The sequence below is a fragment of the Myxocyprinus asiaticus genome, chromosome 21, assembly GCF_019703515.2.
Source record: "Myxocyprinus asiaticus isolate MX2 ecotype Aquarium Trade chromosome 21, UBuf_Myxa_2, whole genome shotgun sequence".
NCBI lineage: Eukaryota > Metazoa > Chordata > Actinopteri > Cypriniformes > Catostomidae > Myxocyprinus > Myxocyprinus asiaticus.
This window is the reverse complement of record NC_059364.1, coordinates 8202521-8220555: the sequence shown is the minus strand read 5'-3', so window position 1 is coordinate 8220555 and position 18035 is coordinate 8202521. Positions and strand designations below refer to the sequence as shown.

The window sequence follows — 18035 nt, the reverse complement described above, 5'->3', positions numbered from 1 at the left end:
AAAATCCAATTAGTTGATCTTAGATGGCAAGGCAATCTGTTTGCATGCTTTTTCTAAGTAAATGTACTTATTTGGCTCAAGTAAACTTAACAGATTTTTTTAAGTAACGTTAACTAGTTACTAGTAAACTTAACTTATCTGTGATAAAAGTTTTGTTGTTAAAATTTAAAAGGAGTTATCACGTCTTATACAGACTAAGTGAAATTATGACTTGACTTCTAGGTTAGCCATAAGGCACAATGGATGTATGCATCTTAGTGCACATGAATTGCACTTTTGTTAAGTATTAAACATTGGTGAAATAATTGTACAGTTTGTGCAATTACATGTTTATTTGACAATGGATACTGCAAATCCTAATTTCTGCTGTAGAGGCAAAACCACACAATCAAAAAGTGGGGTTTAAAATAACGAGTCAACCACACTATGGCTATGTTCGTAATAGCATACCACCATACTGTTCTTGCTATGCTGCAGTCTATAGTATTTCCAGTATGCAGATTTTCTGTATGCATAGAAAACATTAATGCCAAAATGTGGAGTTAACAGAAAAGAACAAGCATGAAGTTATGTTCACTGATAACCTGTAATGAGCACTCAACTGAACCAACCTTTTTTTTTTTTAAAGCTGCAGGAGTGTTATTAATCAGAATGATGCTCCCTAATCACCTATGCTTCATTAGCCTGTTTGTAATTAGTGAAACAAAAGCCATCACCACTGTGGCTGTATTTGAGGTTACTTTAATTACGTTATGCAGTATGAAAAGGATACAGTGAACTCATAGTTTCTAAAATATCACACCTTTCACCCTGTAGTTTATACATTAAAGGAGCCACAACATGACTTTTGAATCATTTTGATTTTTCCCTGTGGTTGACTTATACCCTAATGTTAGTCAAGGTTTCTTAAACCAAAAACAATCTTTTGGTTTTTCATGGCCATTTTCCACCCTTTCTCTGACCCTTAGAAATAAATATACTGTTTTTTTGCTGCTGTGCCTTTAAGATGCCTGTGTAATTGCTCTCTGTTGTGATTGGCAAATGATAGTTAGAGATAAGTTTTTGGACCAAATTTTATACTGCGTTGTATTCAAAGTCAGATGTGAGAAATTCCGACTTGATATCCCCGACCTCCAACCATAAAGGCATTCCAGTGCCTGATGGTCGGTTTATGACCTTTAAATAAACGTAACTGCAATGCTCTCATTAGCTTTCCAGGTGTTCGATTGTCACCAGAGATGTCTCCTAGTAACCAGTTTGATAATCAATGCTGCAATGTTATCATTCATTTTGTACATTTCCCTGGGTGTCGACTAGGCTTGGGATTAGGGATGCTCCGATCAGGAATTCTACAGCCGATACCAATCACCAATCTTCTTGTCACCTGATCGGCCGATACCGATACCAGTCATTTCACCTTTTATCAGGATCTCTGTCCTAACTGGCTATATGCAAGCCTTCTGCACACTGTCACTTTTAATTGAATGTTCCTCTTCCCGGTAATATCACCTTGCCTTGTTTTTGCTGACAAAAACAGTTTAAATAGTTTAAAAGACTTATTACAAAAGCTTTTTTTTAAATACGACTTTAAATCAAGTAGAGGCTAACAAAATATTTTCTATATTAAGATTAAAAATAATAATAATAATAATAAAAATAAGCTTGGTGTCAATGTGAAGACAAACTGATAACCCATAGGTGCAATTAAACTTAATGTGACATTTTTGGTTATTGATTTATTGTCATTATTTCATATAATTATCGCTGTGCTTTTCTGCATATCGCGGCGCTGTTTTGCGGCCCATTCCGCCCCGGTACATCGGCCAACCGGGAAAGGTCCCGGTTCTCCCGATGGCCAGTCCGCCCCTGGCTTGTACTCTGCGCTCAGTCATCAGAGAGAGTCATTCATTTTAAAAGCTGAAGAGGTCTCGTGTGCTTCCAGTATGAACTTTCATTCATTTCTGTGGATGTCTGTGACGCGAGAGGAAGGACTGCATGGAGAATTCAACATTACTGACACAGTAAACTAAAATCACTATTCGACAGCCCTATTTATTCTAGACGAGCTGGTGAATCTGGTCACTGAACATCAGGAGCTTCAGAAGTCAACATGCTGGAAATTTACTTGGAAAGGAAATGAATTCTGTTAATGAAACGTTTGACGAGACTAATTTGTATAACTATATTTTCGACAATGAGACTTATAAACTCCTGGCATTCACCATCGGATCCATCGGAGTCCTGGGCTTCTGTAATAACATAATTGTCATTATTCTTTACTACAGATTCAAAAGACTAAGAACACCAACGAATTTATTAATACTGAATATAAGTGTCAGTGATCTGCTGGTGTCTATTACTGGGATTAATTTCACCTTCGTCTCGTGCGTAAAGAGAGGATGGATCTTTAATTCAGCCACATGTGTTTGGGATGGATTCAGCAACAGTTTATTCGGTCAGTACTGTCTTTAGTCATTTGTACACATTCAAAAACGCGTTTTTAAAAGTTATTTTAACTTGAACGGCGTCTATAAAACGCGGAGCTCCTGCGCGAGACGTGCGCAACGGCTAAAGACGTCCGTGTAGTGCATGTTTACATAGAAAAACAATTAAAAACATCGCGGGCGGACGCAAAAACGCGTTTGGAGGGGGCGTTCAAATTGAACTCGTATTTACGCTAAATATATATATATATATATATATATATATATATATATATATATATATATATATATATATATATATATATATATAAAGAAAAAAGAAGAAAAGCTAAACGAACCCAAGTGTCTCGAGACGCGTTTTTAACAGTTGACACGGCGTCTAAAAAACGCAGACCTGCTGCACGAGACGTTGGGAAGAAAATGTCACTATCGCATGTTTGCATAGGAAAACAATTGAAAAACAGCGCGTGCGGACGCAAAAACACGTTAGGTGGAAACGGCCCCTTACCTCTTTCTTAAATGTTTCCTTCTAGCCTACAACGCAAATCAAGCCCGATTGCACGAATATGAAGAATTGATTATAAATGGACTCACACACATGCTTATTTGTTCAGCTTTTTAATGGTCTTTGATTACTTTACCATTTCTTTGTCCATCTTGATATTTTATTTAGTTAATTACGTAAAACTAAAGGACATTGGAACGTTTTTCAAGCCCTATTTAAATGACTTTCATTTATTTGTAAGTTTTCATTAAAATGGTCTTAAAGTGAATGTAAAGGGAAATGTTTTTGCTCAGAGATTTACTCAGAAGGAAAAGTCTTCTGAAGTCTCCATTTGCTCTCCATTTAATCTAATTGGTGTTTAGAAAAACAGCGGAGATATTAAAGAGATCTAATTAGTGATTTATTTATTTATTTATTTTTACCTAAAGGAAATGAGCTCATGTGATTTAGCGTTAATTAGAGACTCGTGCTTAAACGGACAGTTCACCCAAAAATGACTCACCCTCGTGTCATCCCAGATGTGTATGACTTTCTTTCTTCTGCTGAACACAAACGAGGATTTTTAGAAGAATATCTCAGCTCTGTAGGTCCATACAATTACTTGCTTTTATTACTATGTGAATGTGTTGTTTTACTATGTGTGGTTTTGATTTTATGTTTTGTGAAGCACTTTGTGTTAATAACTAAAAGGTGCTATATACATAAAATTAAATAACATTGTCCGGAACAGAACATTGAAGGTCCATAAAGCATATAAAGGCAGCATAAAAGTAATCCATAAGACTCCAGTGGTTAAATCCATTATCTCCAGAAGTGATACGATAGTTGTGGGTGAGAAATAGATCAATATTTAAGTTCTCTTTTTACTACACTATATACACTGATGAGCCAAAACATTATGACCACTCACAGGTGAATCGAATAACACTAATCATCTTCTAACAAGGCCACATGTCAAGGTCTGGGTAGATTATGTTAAGCGAACAATCAGTTCTTGTACTCAACGTGTTGAATGCCTGAGAAATGGGCAGGAGTAAAGACTTGAGCGATTTTGGCAAGGGCCAAATTGATATTGCCAGACGACTGGGTCAGAGCATCCCTGAAATAGCAAGGCTTGTGGGGTGCTCCCGGTCAGCAGTGGTGAGTACCTACCAACAGTGGTCAGAGGAGGGACAAACCACAAACCGTTGAAAACACTGAAAATTTTAATAATGGTTACGGGAGGAATGTGTCACAACACACAGTGCATCGCACCCTGCTGCGTATGGGGCTGTGTAGCCGCAGACCGGTCAGAGTGAACATGATGACCCCAGTCCACCGTCGAATGTACATACAATGGGCATGTGAGCATCGGAACTGGACCTTGGAGCAGTGAAAGAAGGTCACCTGGTCTGATGAGTCTTATTTTCTTTTATATTCCATGGACGGCCGTGTACGTGTGCACCGCTTACCTGGGGAAGTGATGGCACCAGGATGCACTGTGTGAAGACGACAAGCCGGTGGAGGGAGTGTGATGCTCTGGGCAATGTTCTGCTGGGAAACCCTGGGTCTGGCCATTCATGTGGATGTCAATTTGACACGTGCCACACCCCTTCATGGCAACGGTATTCCCTGATGGCAGTGGCCTCTTCCAGCAGGATAACACGCCTTGCCACACTGCACACATTGTTCGGGAATGGTTTGAGAAGCATGATGAAGAGTTCAAGGTGTTGCCCTGGCCTTCAAATTCCCCAGATCTCAATCCGATGGAGCATCTATGGGATGTGCTGGACCAACAAGACTGATCCACGGCGGCTCCACCACGCAACCTACAGGACTTGAAGGATATGCTGCCAATGTCTTGGTGCCAGATACTACAGAACACCCTCAGGGGTCTTGTATAGTACATTCCTCTGCAGGTCTGCGCAGTTTTGGTGGCAACCGGAGGACCAACAGCATTCAGTATTAGGCAGGTGGTCATAATGTTTTGGCTTATCAGGGTATATATCTATTTTCAATATCACATTCTTCCTCTTTTGTTTTCGGTGATTCACATTCTTTGTGCATTTCGCAACCTACTGGGCAGGGAGGAGAATTTATAGTAAAAAAGCATAAAAAATATTGATCTGTTTCTCACTCACATCTATCATTTCACTTCTGAAGATGTGGATTCAACCACTGGAGTTATATGGATAACTTATATTCTGCCTTTATGTGCTTTTTGGAACTTCAAAGTTCTGGCCACCATTAACTTTCATTGAATGGACCTACAGAGCTGAAATATTCTTCTAAAAATCTTTATTTGTGTTCTGCTAAAGAGAGGAAGTCATACACATCTGGGATGGCCTGAAGGAGAGTAAATGATGAGAGAATTTTCATTTTTTGATGAACTATTCCTTTAAGCTGCATTTTCTTAAGAGTCTGTTTTCTATAGCAACACAAATGAGAACACATTTGTTGGTCTATGGTTTCCTTATCTAATCAGTTATATCAGACTGCCACAGTTTCACAGACTGTAATTCCTCATTTATACATCCTCATTTGATTTGAATGATCATTTACAACAAAAGGCAAAGAAAGTAAACAACCCCAAGCGAGTGTAAACAACCATGGCACATTAATTGAAGAAGAAAAAAAGTCCATCTGGCGTGGGTAAAGATAAACTCGAATAGAGTCAGATAATGACACTTTAATGGACCAGAAATAACCAGCAGAACATCAACAATGCATTTGTAAGATTGAGAGGTTTTGCCTTGTGGAGAGCACCATAAACACATTAATGATGGTCACTCATTTTACACACCTGCTCTCCTAAGGTCACTTGTGATATAATCAGGAATCAAAAGACTATCATCACAGGGTATTACAGTATTTAAGGATGTGAAATTGGCTGCCTTTGATGCTTTGGCTTGAACAGTTGTTCGTGGAGGCATTTGGGACTATGTCCTCCATTTTTTGTCCTTTGAGAATTGGATTAATTTAAATAAAAACTGCAGTTATAATGATATTCAGCTCAGTGTGTAATACCGCATCATATTCCTTCAAATTCCATCAAATTATGCTTGGAATAAACATTGCATAGTGATCTAGCTAAACTCTACATCAGTTGCATAGTTTTTATTCAAACAACTATTTTTATCATTCATTTCTCTACAATATTCTCATTCCAAGCTTTTGGGTAAAACACACACACAAAATCATTACCATAAACTGGTCCTATGAGCTCCCCACCGGCCTGTCTCTGTCAGGGAGGACTGTGAATATCTCTGGCCTGCAGAGATACTGCAGTTGCATTCAGAGAGACAGTTATTTACTTCTAGAAGCACAGTGGGAGAAAAGATAGAGAGAGAGAGCATATCACAGTGGTTTGCTGTTATAGATGTGTAAATCTCCTGAATTCTGTCAAGAACGTGTCATACTGTACCTCATACCAAAAAAGAAAAAAAATACAAACTATATTTTATGTAATATTATTAAAGGAAAATCCCAACCAGCCCGACATAGTAACATTGCCTCAAACAATAGCGTGAGTTTGGGGTGGGACTATCCGCTTGTTCGACCAATGGCAGATGGGAGGAGTGGTTGGAAATCCAGTCTTCAATTTTGCAATTTCGTTTGGTGACCCTAGTGGCACAGAAATTACTCACTTCAATTGTACAATTTTTATGCATTGTGAAATTCTTTTAATGACAATTAAACACACCCCCTCTGTAATGTGAATTATTTAAATTACAGATTATTTATAAATCATGGTAGTATTTGTTGGACTTCCTTAAATTTAATGGTAATTAATAATAGGTAGGGATACACTGATATGAAATCTGAATTTGGCCGATACCGATTTGAACAAAAACCTATAGGCCAATACCAATACCGATATTTTGCCACTTACCTTATTTTGTCATCAGATCCCTGTTTTACTTAGGAATTATGCTTTAATATTGTAGAAAGAGGTACAAAATCTTTTTTTACTGTTCTAATAAATAATTTCCACTGAACATGGATTGGATCTGGGTGAGCTAAATATGATAACATGATGATTGATATAAAAAAATATATAATTTGTACTTCTAAAAAAAATTTGCACTTACGTGTTTGCCATTTAAAACAACAGAACTGTATATGATAGAACAGTACAAATTTATACTATGCATATATTGGGCATTTCCACAAAAATGTCAACCACAGCATGGAAAAATAAAAAGTTTTAGCTTCTGTATTATAGTGGTATAATGGATAATGCAATCCAGACTGCTAGAGGGCGCCACTTGCTTACACAGCGCTGAATACAGACTGTATTTTAAAACACAGCCTTTTAAGGTTTAGTAATCGCGCAAGGCCATATTGCGATTTCAATCTTAATTCAATCAATCATGCAGCATTAATGGATATCAAACCAGTGTCTTAGGAGTCTGTCACGAACTGCCTCATGTTTTCCTCACCTTCAGTTCTCTTTAGTGTCTGTTTAGTTTTCCCCTGTGCTCACGGACTACACTTCCCAGCATGCACCTGTTGATAACTCTCACCTAGCTCCATCTTCCTCAGCTGTTCCCTGTTCCCTCATCAGTCATCTGTTTGTATTTATACGCTCTAGTTTCAGTCACTTATGGTCAGTTCTTATGTGCCTATGATCGTTGTTTCCTTATGTGTTATCATTTAGTTCTTTTCTATTGCTCAGTGTAGTTTGTATCACCTTCTTCATCATCTCCATTTAAAAAGCCTGTGTTTAGATTCATCATTTCTCATCTGCATAACGTTACAGAGTCAAAGTCTTCTGGTTTTAAAGCATTTTGAATGGTTTCCTTCATCATGTAGCCTACAAGTTAGTGTCGCTTTCACAACTTACATGTCCATCTATGGTGGTCTTTCCACATTCATGTGTATGAGTTTTTGTGTTACTAATAAAATTATAAATAAACCATCGTTTTTCATATCGCTGTTTTTTTTTTTTTTACCACTATGCCGATGGTTTTAATTTGGTCAATATTGGCCGATATATACCTGCTGCCAGTACATTGATGCATGCTCAATAATATGTAATCATTGTGTCTGAACAGGATGGTCATCATTAGTGTATAACAGAAGAAAATCGTCATTTAGAACAATAAAGATTACAAACAAATTTGACATTTCTCTGTCCTTTAAGGTATCGTGTCCATCATGACTCTCTCTGGCCTGGCTTATGAGCGCTACATCCGTGTGGTTCATGCCAAGGTCGTTGACTTCCCCTGGGCCTGGAGGGCCATCACACACATCTGGCTGTACTCTCTGGCCTGGACTGGTGCTCCTCTCCTGGGGTGGAACCGCTACACGCTGGAAGTGCATCAGTTAGGCTGCTCTCTCGACTGGGCTTCCAAAGATCCCAATGATGCTTCCTTCATTCTCTTCTTCCTGCTTGGATGCTTCTTTGTCCCTGTGGGCATCATGGCCTACTGTTTTGGGAACATCTTGTACACAGTAAGAATGGTAAAGCAATTTTCTTTTAAAAGTGTTGCGCGGTTTTCTTTAAATGATGTGTGCCGTTCCATATCTAAAAACAGTATTCATATTGTAATAATAGTCATTTTAATTTGTTTTTGCTGGCTTTGTCTGGGTGCATCAGTTATACCTACTTCTATCTGATGAGCTACAAACACTCTAGCTCTATTTCAAAACCAAGTGAGCTGCTTACATAGACAGCGTTTTGATGCACCATTCACACTGACAGCGATATTAAATTGCTGTATTGTTAGGCATGATGGTCATTCCTACTACTGGATGCCCTAATGTAATGGTGTGCTGCAGAAGTGGCCATAGCTTTTGAAAAATTTGAAAAACCCAGAAATGGGATATTTTATTGGTAAAAATAAGATGTTATTATAAGATTCTATTTCGTTATATTATGGTGCCTTTTAACATTGTCAAGATCGAAATTTTGAAATGTTTTCAATTGTTGAAAGGACCCATTCACCAGAATCTCTAACTTCTCCTTAATAATAATTGTATAAAAAGTGTCAAATCAAGACAATTCTACTTTTCAGGATTTCCTAAGAACTGCAAAATGTTAATATCATAAGTGTACAATTTCCAGGATGAAGGTTGATCTAGACCATGATCAGATCTGTATTCCTTTATAAGACAAAATAATGTAGATTAAACAAAGTTTGAAGAAGTTTAATTTTTCATTAAAAAAAATAACCCATGCACATTTAAAGGAATAGTAAATGATGAGAGAATTATCGTTTTGGGGTGAACTATTCCTTGAATACTGTACGTAGTCTTTTTCAAAGGAAAGCATCTGTGAAGTGCATTTTTTGGCCTGACTGTATCATTCGATTTTTAAAAATAATTAATGATCATCAGTTCTGATCCATGATTTTTATGTTGCACCTCACAGTTTCTTCCTTTCTGTCATCTTAGACCTTCATCATTCTCTCTTGTTCTTGTATAAACACACTGTAAAGCTGCTGTGATTAAACAGTGTTGATGCCCTGCTGTATAATAAGCATTTCAACTGAGAGCGTATTGTCTGAAGGTGCCTTCTGTACATAAGGAGACACTGATTGTGCACATAAATAGCTTGCAGTTTTCATTAGCACAGCTCCTGTGAATCAGATCTTATCAAGTGTGTCAGCCAGGTGGGGGAGAGCGGGGCTGTTGGGATATTATCCCAGAACGGTGATATAACTGCTATAAAAATGCTCTGCCAGTGATTATGATTGTTAATCTTAAGGTTGAGCAGCTACTGTAGTGTAGTGGTGCTCAAGGATAGCGGAGTATATATACACTTGGTGAAGGTGAAGTGCGTCATTTCTGTGCCATTATTGTTACCAAAACATAATTTAAAAAATAATGCAGCATGAAGAATTTACCCATGTTTCCATTGATCATGGTATAAATAATTGGGGGGGGGTTGTACTTGCTCATTTTGATTATTGGGTAGTTAACTCCCCCACCCACCCGGAATCTACGTCCCTGTCCATACTTCTTTTTTCATTCAGTGTTTCTTCCTTTTCTGTGTTTGCAAATCGAACATGTACAAAGTGCTCTGACATTTTTTTTTTAACTGCACAATTAGTGTACAAATCATTATTATCCATACTAACACGTGCATACTAACATGCTTGCCTTACTGTTTCTGCTGTATATATACTATGCATAATATGAAATTTTTTTTGTATGCATGGTATACCTACTGGATGACCTATAATATTTGACTAAATGTGCAGTTTAATGTGAGAAACAGATCAACATTTTAGTCCTTTTTTACTATAAATCTCCACCTTTGATCAGCCCTGACCAGTAGTTGGCGATATGCACAAAGAATGTGAATTGCCAAAAAAACAAAAGAAGAATGTGGAAGTGAAAGTAGAGATTTATGGTTAAAAATGACTTAAATATTTATTTGTTTCTCACCACACCTATCATGTCACTTCTGAAGACATGGATTAAACCACTAGAGTCATGTGGATTACTTTTACGCTGCCTTAATGTGCTTATGGAGATTCAAAGTTCTGACCACCATTCACTTGCATTGTATGGACCTACAGAGCTGAACTATTCTTCCATACATATTTGTTTGTGTTCTGCAGAAGAAATAGTCATACACATCGGGGATGGAATACTTTAATACACTGTGTAGTGGGGGTCCTCAAAACCGATTTTTAACTAGTATGAGCAGGTTTCTGCAAAAAAAAATGTTTTAATTCCACGCATAACGTCACTTTGTAATATAACATATGCTACTGTAATACTGTAACAATCACTGTTTATGAACGTAAGCACTAGTGAGATTTATTCTTGACCGTACAACAGGTAACAGGCTACATGAAGCTAACAAACAATTCTCTCTCACACACCCCAGCGCCGTGCACGTGCACACACACCGAATCCCCCAGAAGGGCAGCTTTCCCATTATGATTCCAGCATGAAGGCACAGTCAAACTTAGCGTATTTATATCATCAGTGCATTCAAAACATTAAAATACTTGCACATAATCTTAAAACATGCTACAATATCAATCAATTGTATTCCAGTTTTGCAACTACTAGGTCCCGTTGTGCACAGCAGACAAGAACATTTCCAAATTTTAAGTTCAAAAGCCCAAACTACATGGCACGCAAGAACATAGCCCAATACGTTTTAGCAGGAAGAGTATAGCCTATCAGTGTAATGTTAAATGGTACTGACAACTGTTAAGATAAAACTGCTTGTCGGCAGCTTATAATAAACCAAATAAATTACCATAAGATGCGCGGCTAGGTGCTCCAATAGTTTCCAATACAATTGAACATGAAGCTTGGCGTTGAGAAATATTTATAAATAATTATTACAGTATTCAGTGTTGTAAATTATTTCTCAAGACTTCCTCAAGCATGTCGTTTTTAGGAAAACATATCCATAAAAAAAAAGTCAGACAGACAGACAGAAAGAAAGAAAAGAACAATCATTATCTCGACACCAGGGGATGCTGCAGCAAGTATGCTGGTATTCCATTCTGAATATAGCCAGCCTGAATAAACACTTGCACTTGCATGAATGAATCAGCGAATCAATAAATGCATGAATAATTCCGAAAATACATGAATGAATCAGTGAATCGTTGTTTTTGAGTAAGTGTTTTAGTGTATATCAGCAGCAAATTTTAACTGATGAACAGCACAGGGAAAAATGACTGTTACAAATAAGACTGACTGTTACATTGTGTTTAGAATCTTCAGATTCACAAATGAGCGCTTCAACAAAGCACAATCTTTGGCTGCCTTTTCACATCAACACTACTGTGCCCCCAAGTGGTGACCAAGTTCTGTTTTTGTAACACAATGTCCAGCGCTCTGAGAGATGCTTTGTCAGACTTAGATAATTTTACCGATGTCCTTGAACAGATGTGTTCTCTGTTATAATAAATGAATGAATCAGTGAATCTGAGAAAATGCTTTTTAATTACAGAGGCACCATAAGAGTTTTTTAGGACATTCTGCTTTTGAAAAGGGCGCTTCATGAAAACATCTTTCTAAAGACATAATATAACTAATATGTGGGTGGAAATGTATGTCTTGAACATGTGAGGAGATGCAGGTTGTATTGTCTTAAATTGTACTGGTGCTTATTTATATAACATCACTGTTTTACCAATGGACTTAAAGAAGAAAAAAAGAAAATATAGAAAAATAATAAAAAAATGGGTTCTGCTTTAAAACCTAGTGAGCTGTCTTAAGCATGCATTTTAAGGCAGGTGTGCTCCAGAAGCGAAGGCTGTTCCAAAAGTTAGGCAGCATGATTATACTGCCTTCTAAGATACTGTACCTTGGCCAAATTTTAAGGCAGCGTTGCGTGTATCCTTTGTGGATACAGCAATTCAATGTAGATAGCAGACAGCAAGGCAGCTCACTAGGTTTTGGACCAGAAACGAAATTATGTTCTATTCTGTAAGGTTCTGTGGAGGGTTTATTGTTCATTCAAGCATGAAGTAAAATGTCCTCTGTTCTCCTATATAGCTGCGCTCTATTCAGGATCTGCAGACTGTACAGACAATTAAAATTCTGCGGTATGAGAAGAAAGTGGCGGTTATGTTCCTGACGATGATCTCCTGTTTTCTGGTGTGCTGGACGCCCTATGCTGTGGTCTCTATGCTGGAGGCTTTTGGAAGGAAGAGTGTCGTCTCCCCCACAGTCGCCATAATTCCCTCTTTCTTTGCCAAATCCAGCACTGCTTACAATCCCGTCATCTACGCCTTCATGAGCCGAAAGGTCAGGAAGGGTCACTTATTTCTGATTGCTAAGCAGGGGCATATAAGGAGGGTATTTATTATATCATAGGGGCAGGGCCCAGTTGCAAGAAACCCGTTAAGAAAATCCTTAGTTATAATTATAAGGGTAATGACACTCAGGGTTTTTCTAAATTAAGGGGTTTCTTGCAACTGGCCCCAGGTCTTGTCCACCCAGACACAGGCTATAAATATGGGGGATTCTGTGTTAACTGTTACAAATAAGCTGAGAAATTAAGATCTGAATTAAATGTAATGGCTCTACAGTTGGCAGCACTCTACAATTATCTTTACATGAATTTCAAAGCTTAATGATGTTTAAATTATTATACATTTTTAAACAAGTTATACATGGTTTGTGTTGTGATATCTGCATCAGTATGAAAATGTATTCAAAAAGAGCACAACCAGTTTAGCTAACATGTAGGGAGCATGTGGAAAAATAAAATATCTACAAACATTTAGTATAAATGAAAAATGTATACTTTGTACATAAGTATAACAAAATGTAACAATTCTACAGTTTGTAGCGAACACAGACAAGTGAAGTGATGAAAACTCTAGAAATGTCCAGTTCCAAAATGTTCCAGTGTTCTTGTATGAAATATCAGAACTCTTGGAATGCCACTTATCCAGTTAAATTGGTCAAATTAATAACTTTTATCCTTAAATTTTTTATAAGGATGTCATCCAGATATTTATAATATAATAAAATGTATCTTACAACACTAAAGAAAAAACAAAATTAATAAAGTACTATACAGTTGTGCTCAAAAGTTTGCACACCCTGGCAGAAATTGTGAAATTTTGGCATTGATTTTGAAAATATGACTGATCATGCAAAAAAAACTGTCTTTTATTTAAGGATAGTGATCATATGAAGCCATTTATTATCACATAGTTGTTTGGCTCCTTTTTAAATCATAATGGTAACAGAAATCACCCAAATGGCCCTGATCAAAAGTTTACATACCCTTGAATGTTTGGCCTTGTTACAGACACACAAGGTGACACACACAGGTTTAAATGGCAATTAAAGGTTAATTTCCCACACCTGTGGCTTTTTAAATTGCATTTAGTGTCTGTGTGTAAATAGTCAATGAGTTTGTTAGCTCTTACGTGGATGCACTGAGCGGGCTAGATACTGAGCCATGGGGAGCAGAAAAGAACTGTCAAAAGACCTGTGTAACAAGGTAAAGGAACTTTATAAAGATGGAAAAGGATATAAAAAGATATCCAAAGCCTTGAAAATGCCAGTCAGTACTGTTCAATCACTTATTAAGAAGTGGAAAATTCAGGGATCTCTTAATACCAAGCCAAGTTCAGGTAGACCAAGAAAGATTTCAGCCACAACTGCCTCACAGCTTCTGGCACACTGTAATTTGGAGCGACGAGACCAAAATAGAGCTTTATGGTCACAACCATAAGCACTATGTTTGGAGAGGGGTCAACAAGGCCTATAGTGAAAAGAATACCATCCCCACTGTGAAGCATGGTGGTGGCTCACAGATGTTTTGGGGGTGTGTGAGCTCTAAAGGCACGGGGAATCTTGTGAAAATTGATGGCAAGATGAATGCAGCATGTTATCAGAAAATACTGGCAGACAATTTGCATTCTTCTGCACGAAATCTGCGCATGGGACGCTCTTGGACTTTCCAGTATGACAATGACCTTAAGCACAAAGCCAAGTTGACCCTCCAGTGGTTACAGCAGAAAAAGTTGAAGGCTGTGGAGTGGCCATCACAGTCTCCTGACCTTAATATCATCGAGACACTCTGGGGAGATCTTAAATGTGTGGTTCATGCAAGACGACCAAAGATTTTGCATGACCTGGAGGCATTTTGCCAAGACGAATGGGCAGCTATACCACCTGCAAGAATTTGGGGCCTCACAGACAACTATTACAAAAGACTGCACGCTGTCATTGATGCTAAAGGGGGCAATACACAGTATTAAGAACTAAGGGTATGCAGACTTTTGAACAGGGGTCATTTCATTTTTTTCTTTGTTGCCATAATTTGTTTTATGATTGTGCCTTTCTGTTATAACCTACAGTTGAATATGAATCCCATAAGAAATAAAAGAAATGTGTTTTGCCTGCTCACTCATGTTTTCTTTAAAAATGGCACATATATTACCAATTCTCCAAGGGTATGCAACTTTTGAGCACAACTGTATATAGATGCTGGTATCAACATAAAATTCTCGATTTTATTAGATTCCGAGTCACAAGATCTCGATTCAATTTAGTTTTGGATTTTGAGACAATTTGACTCTGTTCTGATTCATTTGGGTATATTTTAGTTATAATGTCCGTTTTGTTTAATTATGAAAGAAATTCTCTCACAACTAATGCAGTAAATTATACAGGTAACCTTCTAACACTGTACTATGAAAATATTCATTTAAAACATTTACAACAGGGCCCAAATGATGCAGTTCAATTGCAATTTATTTAACAGATATAATAATCAACACAACCAAAACTAAAGTAAACTTTAAAGTAAAAGGAAAATCTCTGCATTTTAAGAATCAATATCAATATTGTTCAAATGAAGATCGCAATTACTCTGAAAATCGTTATTTTTACCAAGCCTTAACTATATAATATTTTCTTTCAGTTTTACTTTGTAAAAATGTATTTGCATCCAGTAAATGCAGCTTGCTGAATGTATGTCAGTGAGTTTTATTGAACCTATTTCCCGTCTGTCTCTCTCTGATTGGTCAGTTTCGCAGGTGCATGTTGCAGCTGCTGTGTTCCCACCTTCCCAGTCTACAGCTCAGCATTAAGGACCGTCCCCTGGCACACATCGAACATCCTGTACGCCCCATTGTAATGTCACAGAGCCAATCTGGCCGGCCCAAAAAGAGGGTGACCTTCAGCTCGTCCTCCATCGTATTCATCATCGCTACCAATGACACTCATCCTCTGGACATTACCTCCAAATGCAATGGCGTACCAGAAATCAATGCCATTCAAGTTAGGCCGCTTTGACCCTTCTTGTGACTCTTTCCATGGTGATGTTTAAGAATAAAGTTGAAGTGCGCAAACATCACGCCAATTTGAGATGCCTCTAATATGCCGAAGATACAGCCATGTCCCTTTTCTCTTCGCATAGACTGTACATTAAAAGTATTTCTTTATTGTTGCAGCAGTAAAGCAGCATAAACTGACATTTGTCTTTGTGTTCCAAAACAAGTGACTTTTCCACAACTTGTGTAAGTTGTATTGATTGACAATGTAATTTGTAACCATTGTAGGTCCTTCATGGAACCCACTTTAAGCTCTTATTGATCAATTGTGTAAGTTCTGTCTTTTCTGACACTGAAACATCAACCTTCACCCAATTCAATGTGACGATGAGATATCCTACGGCTTAGATTGCAAAGAGAGTGGACAGAATACATTAGTGAGTGTGCTCAGAAAGATTAAGAACACTGTGTTAGTACAAGGACGCTCCTAGAGGACAGGACATTTTTAATGGATGTAACATCATATCTCTCAGGCTGGTCCACCACGACACTTCCCTTTCAACTTCCATATTAGTGCAGTGACTGTGAAATGACGTCAAATGGTAGAAAAAATAACTCTGAGGTTTAAAGTATGTCTAAATGAAGAAATAACCCACATAACTGTCATATACATATCTACATATGATTTTGCATAGTGTAATTTAACTCAGGACTGCTGGCACACAGCACAGCTGGGTTATTTTTAAAGACAAACTCAATATAAAAAACTAAGTAATAAAAACATAAGCAGAGTTAAGAAACAGCTGTGTTCACAAAATTTAACAAAACATTTTGATAATAAAATATAATTTATCATTTATTTATTTCAAAGACATTAATTTAAAAGAAGTTTGCTATTTTTTAAATGATAAAACAATAGATATACTATTCAAAATTAAGATTAATCTCCTGAGACCCCACGTCCACATGCGTGGACATTATATTTTGGCTTGGCTATAGGCTATGTATAATTTGATTTTATTTAAATGGCATGCTGTTAAACACAATGACCACGTACGTGGACTATAGGCCAATTTTCCATAAAATATCCTATACTCACTGTGCATTATCACATTGAGAATCAATGGATGCATTCAAAAGCTGGAAAATGTTGCTTTCAGAGACTGTATATGGAGTTAGGATGAAAATAAGGTGCATTTTGAACTGTTCTGAGGCCAGTACAGACAGACAGCACAATGGATATTAAGTCATTCTCTAATTAGGGAGCAAGGGAGCATCCGACTGTATAGCTTTCCTATGGAGCCAAGTGCATTTACTCCTAACATCCAGTCAAAAGTGTAGTTTCACACTGCAGAGGATGTTTGGACCACTCAACATGTTTAGCAGACATGGCACAATAGTGATCAGTTCATAGATTCAGAATTTTTCACGCAAACTTTTATTTTAACATGGTTGGCAGTGATTGGATGATGCTGGCCATTAATTTGAATCAGAATTATTTATGTTAATTTCTGATGTAATGTCTGTCACGTCTCAAAAACATGAATAACCAACACTCCAGGAAAAATTTCACAACTTAGTCCCACTGTCCACATATGTGGACATCAATTTTCAGGAAAACTATTTGGACTAAAACACACACACACACACACACACTCACATACATACATATATATATATATATATATATATATATATATATATATATATATATATATATATATATATATTGCCATGTTTCTTAGGGGCTACTAGTTACAAATCAAAAAGGGGAATGGAAAATGCACAGCAGTCACGACTGGGTCTCAGGAGGTTAAATAAAATATGTAGACACTTGTTGGTTGTCAAACGTTAGTGGAACATTTTCATGAACTACACTTGTTGTTACTCTGCTTGGACACCTGTGTGAACTTGAAGGGAACTGACTTCATGTATCCACTAAAATGACCCAGTTTGTTGAAAGTACTTCCAAAATAAAGGAAAAGTGAAGTTCTGAGAAAAGATCTAACATGCCAATTGTTGTTTTGTGATTTGATGAATTTCATGTATTTTTGTGTGTCCAAAAGCGTCTTTTTGGGATCACTGTATATACAAAAAATAATAATAAAGGCATGCTGAGAAATGCATGGTTAAAAATGCAATTTCAATAAGACTGACTGCCCATTTGACTAGTTAAGGATGGGAAATGTTGCTTGAGAGAGGGCATCTGTTATCTCTTTCGTGGATTATGAGTTGCAGAGGATTTGTAGGTTAAATGAAAGTGAGAATTAATCTGAGATTTTACATTACAAGGCAAGACCATCATGAGGACTTAACATTTCATAAAACAAAAGAAAAAAATGTCACAACCTTTTTTTGTTGTACTGTAAGTGAGAGATGAATAGACAG

At 37.2% G+C, this 18035-nt stretch overlaps 1 protein-coding gene across 1 annotated transcript; it reads left to right on the top strand.

The window, feature by feature from the left end:
• The first annotated feature begins 1923 nt into the window (after positions 1-1923).
• LOC127412276 (opsin-3-like) lies at positions 1924-17894 on the top strand. The gene is made up of 4 exons (XM_051648509.1): positions 1924-2455; positions 8075-8394; positions 12406-12657; positions 15403-17894. The coding sequence occupies exons 1-4, from the start codon at positions 2137-2139 to the stop codon at positions 15667-15669; spliced, it is 1158 nt and encodes a 385-aa protein (XP_051504469.1). The 5' UTR covers positions 1924-2136; the 3' UTR covers positions 15670-17894.
• Positions 17895-18035: the final 141 nt, after the last annotated feature.

Excerpts from the sequence above, each read along its gene's own strand:
- LOC127412276 (XM_051648509.1), top strand. The coding sequence starts at position 2,137 with ATGAATTCTGTTAATGAAACGTTTGACGAGACTAATTTGTATAACTAT. Across the intron at positions 2,456-8,074 it reads ATTCAGCAACAGTTTATTCG|GTATCGTGTCCATCATGACT; the intron begins GTCAGTACTGTC and ends CTGTCCTTTAAG. Across the intron at positions 8,395-12,405 it reads TCTTGTACACAGTAAGAATG|CTGCGCTCTATTCAGGATCT; the intron begins GTAAAGCAATTT and ends TCTCCTATATAG.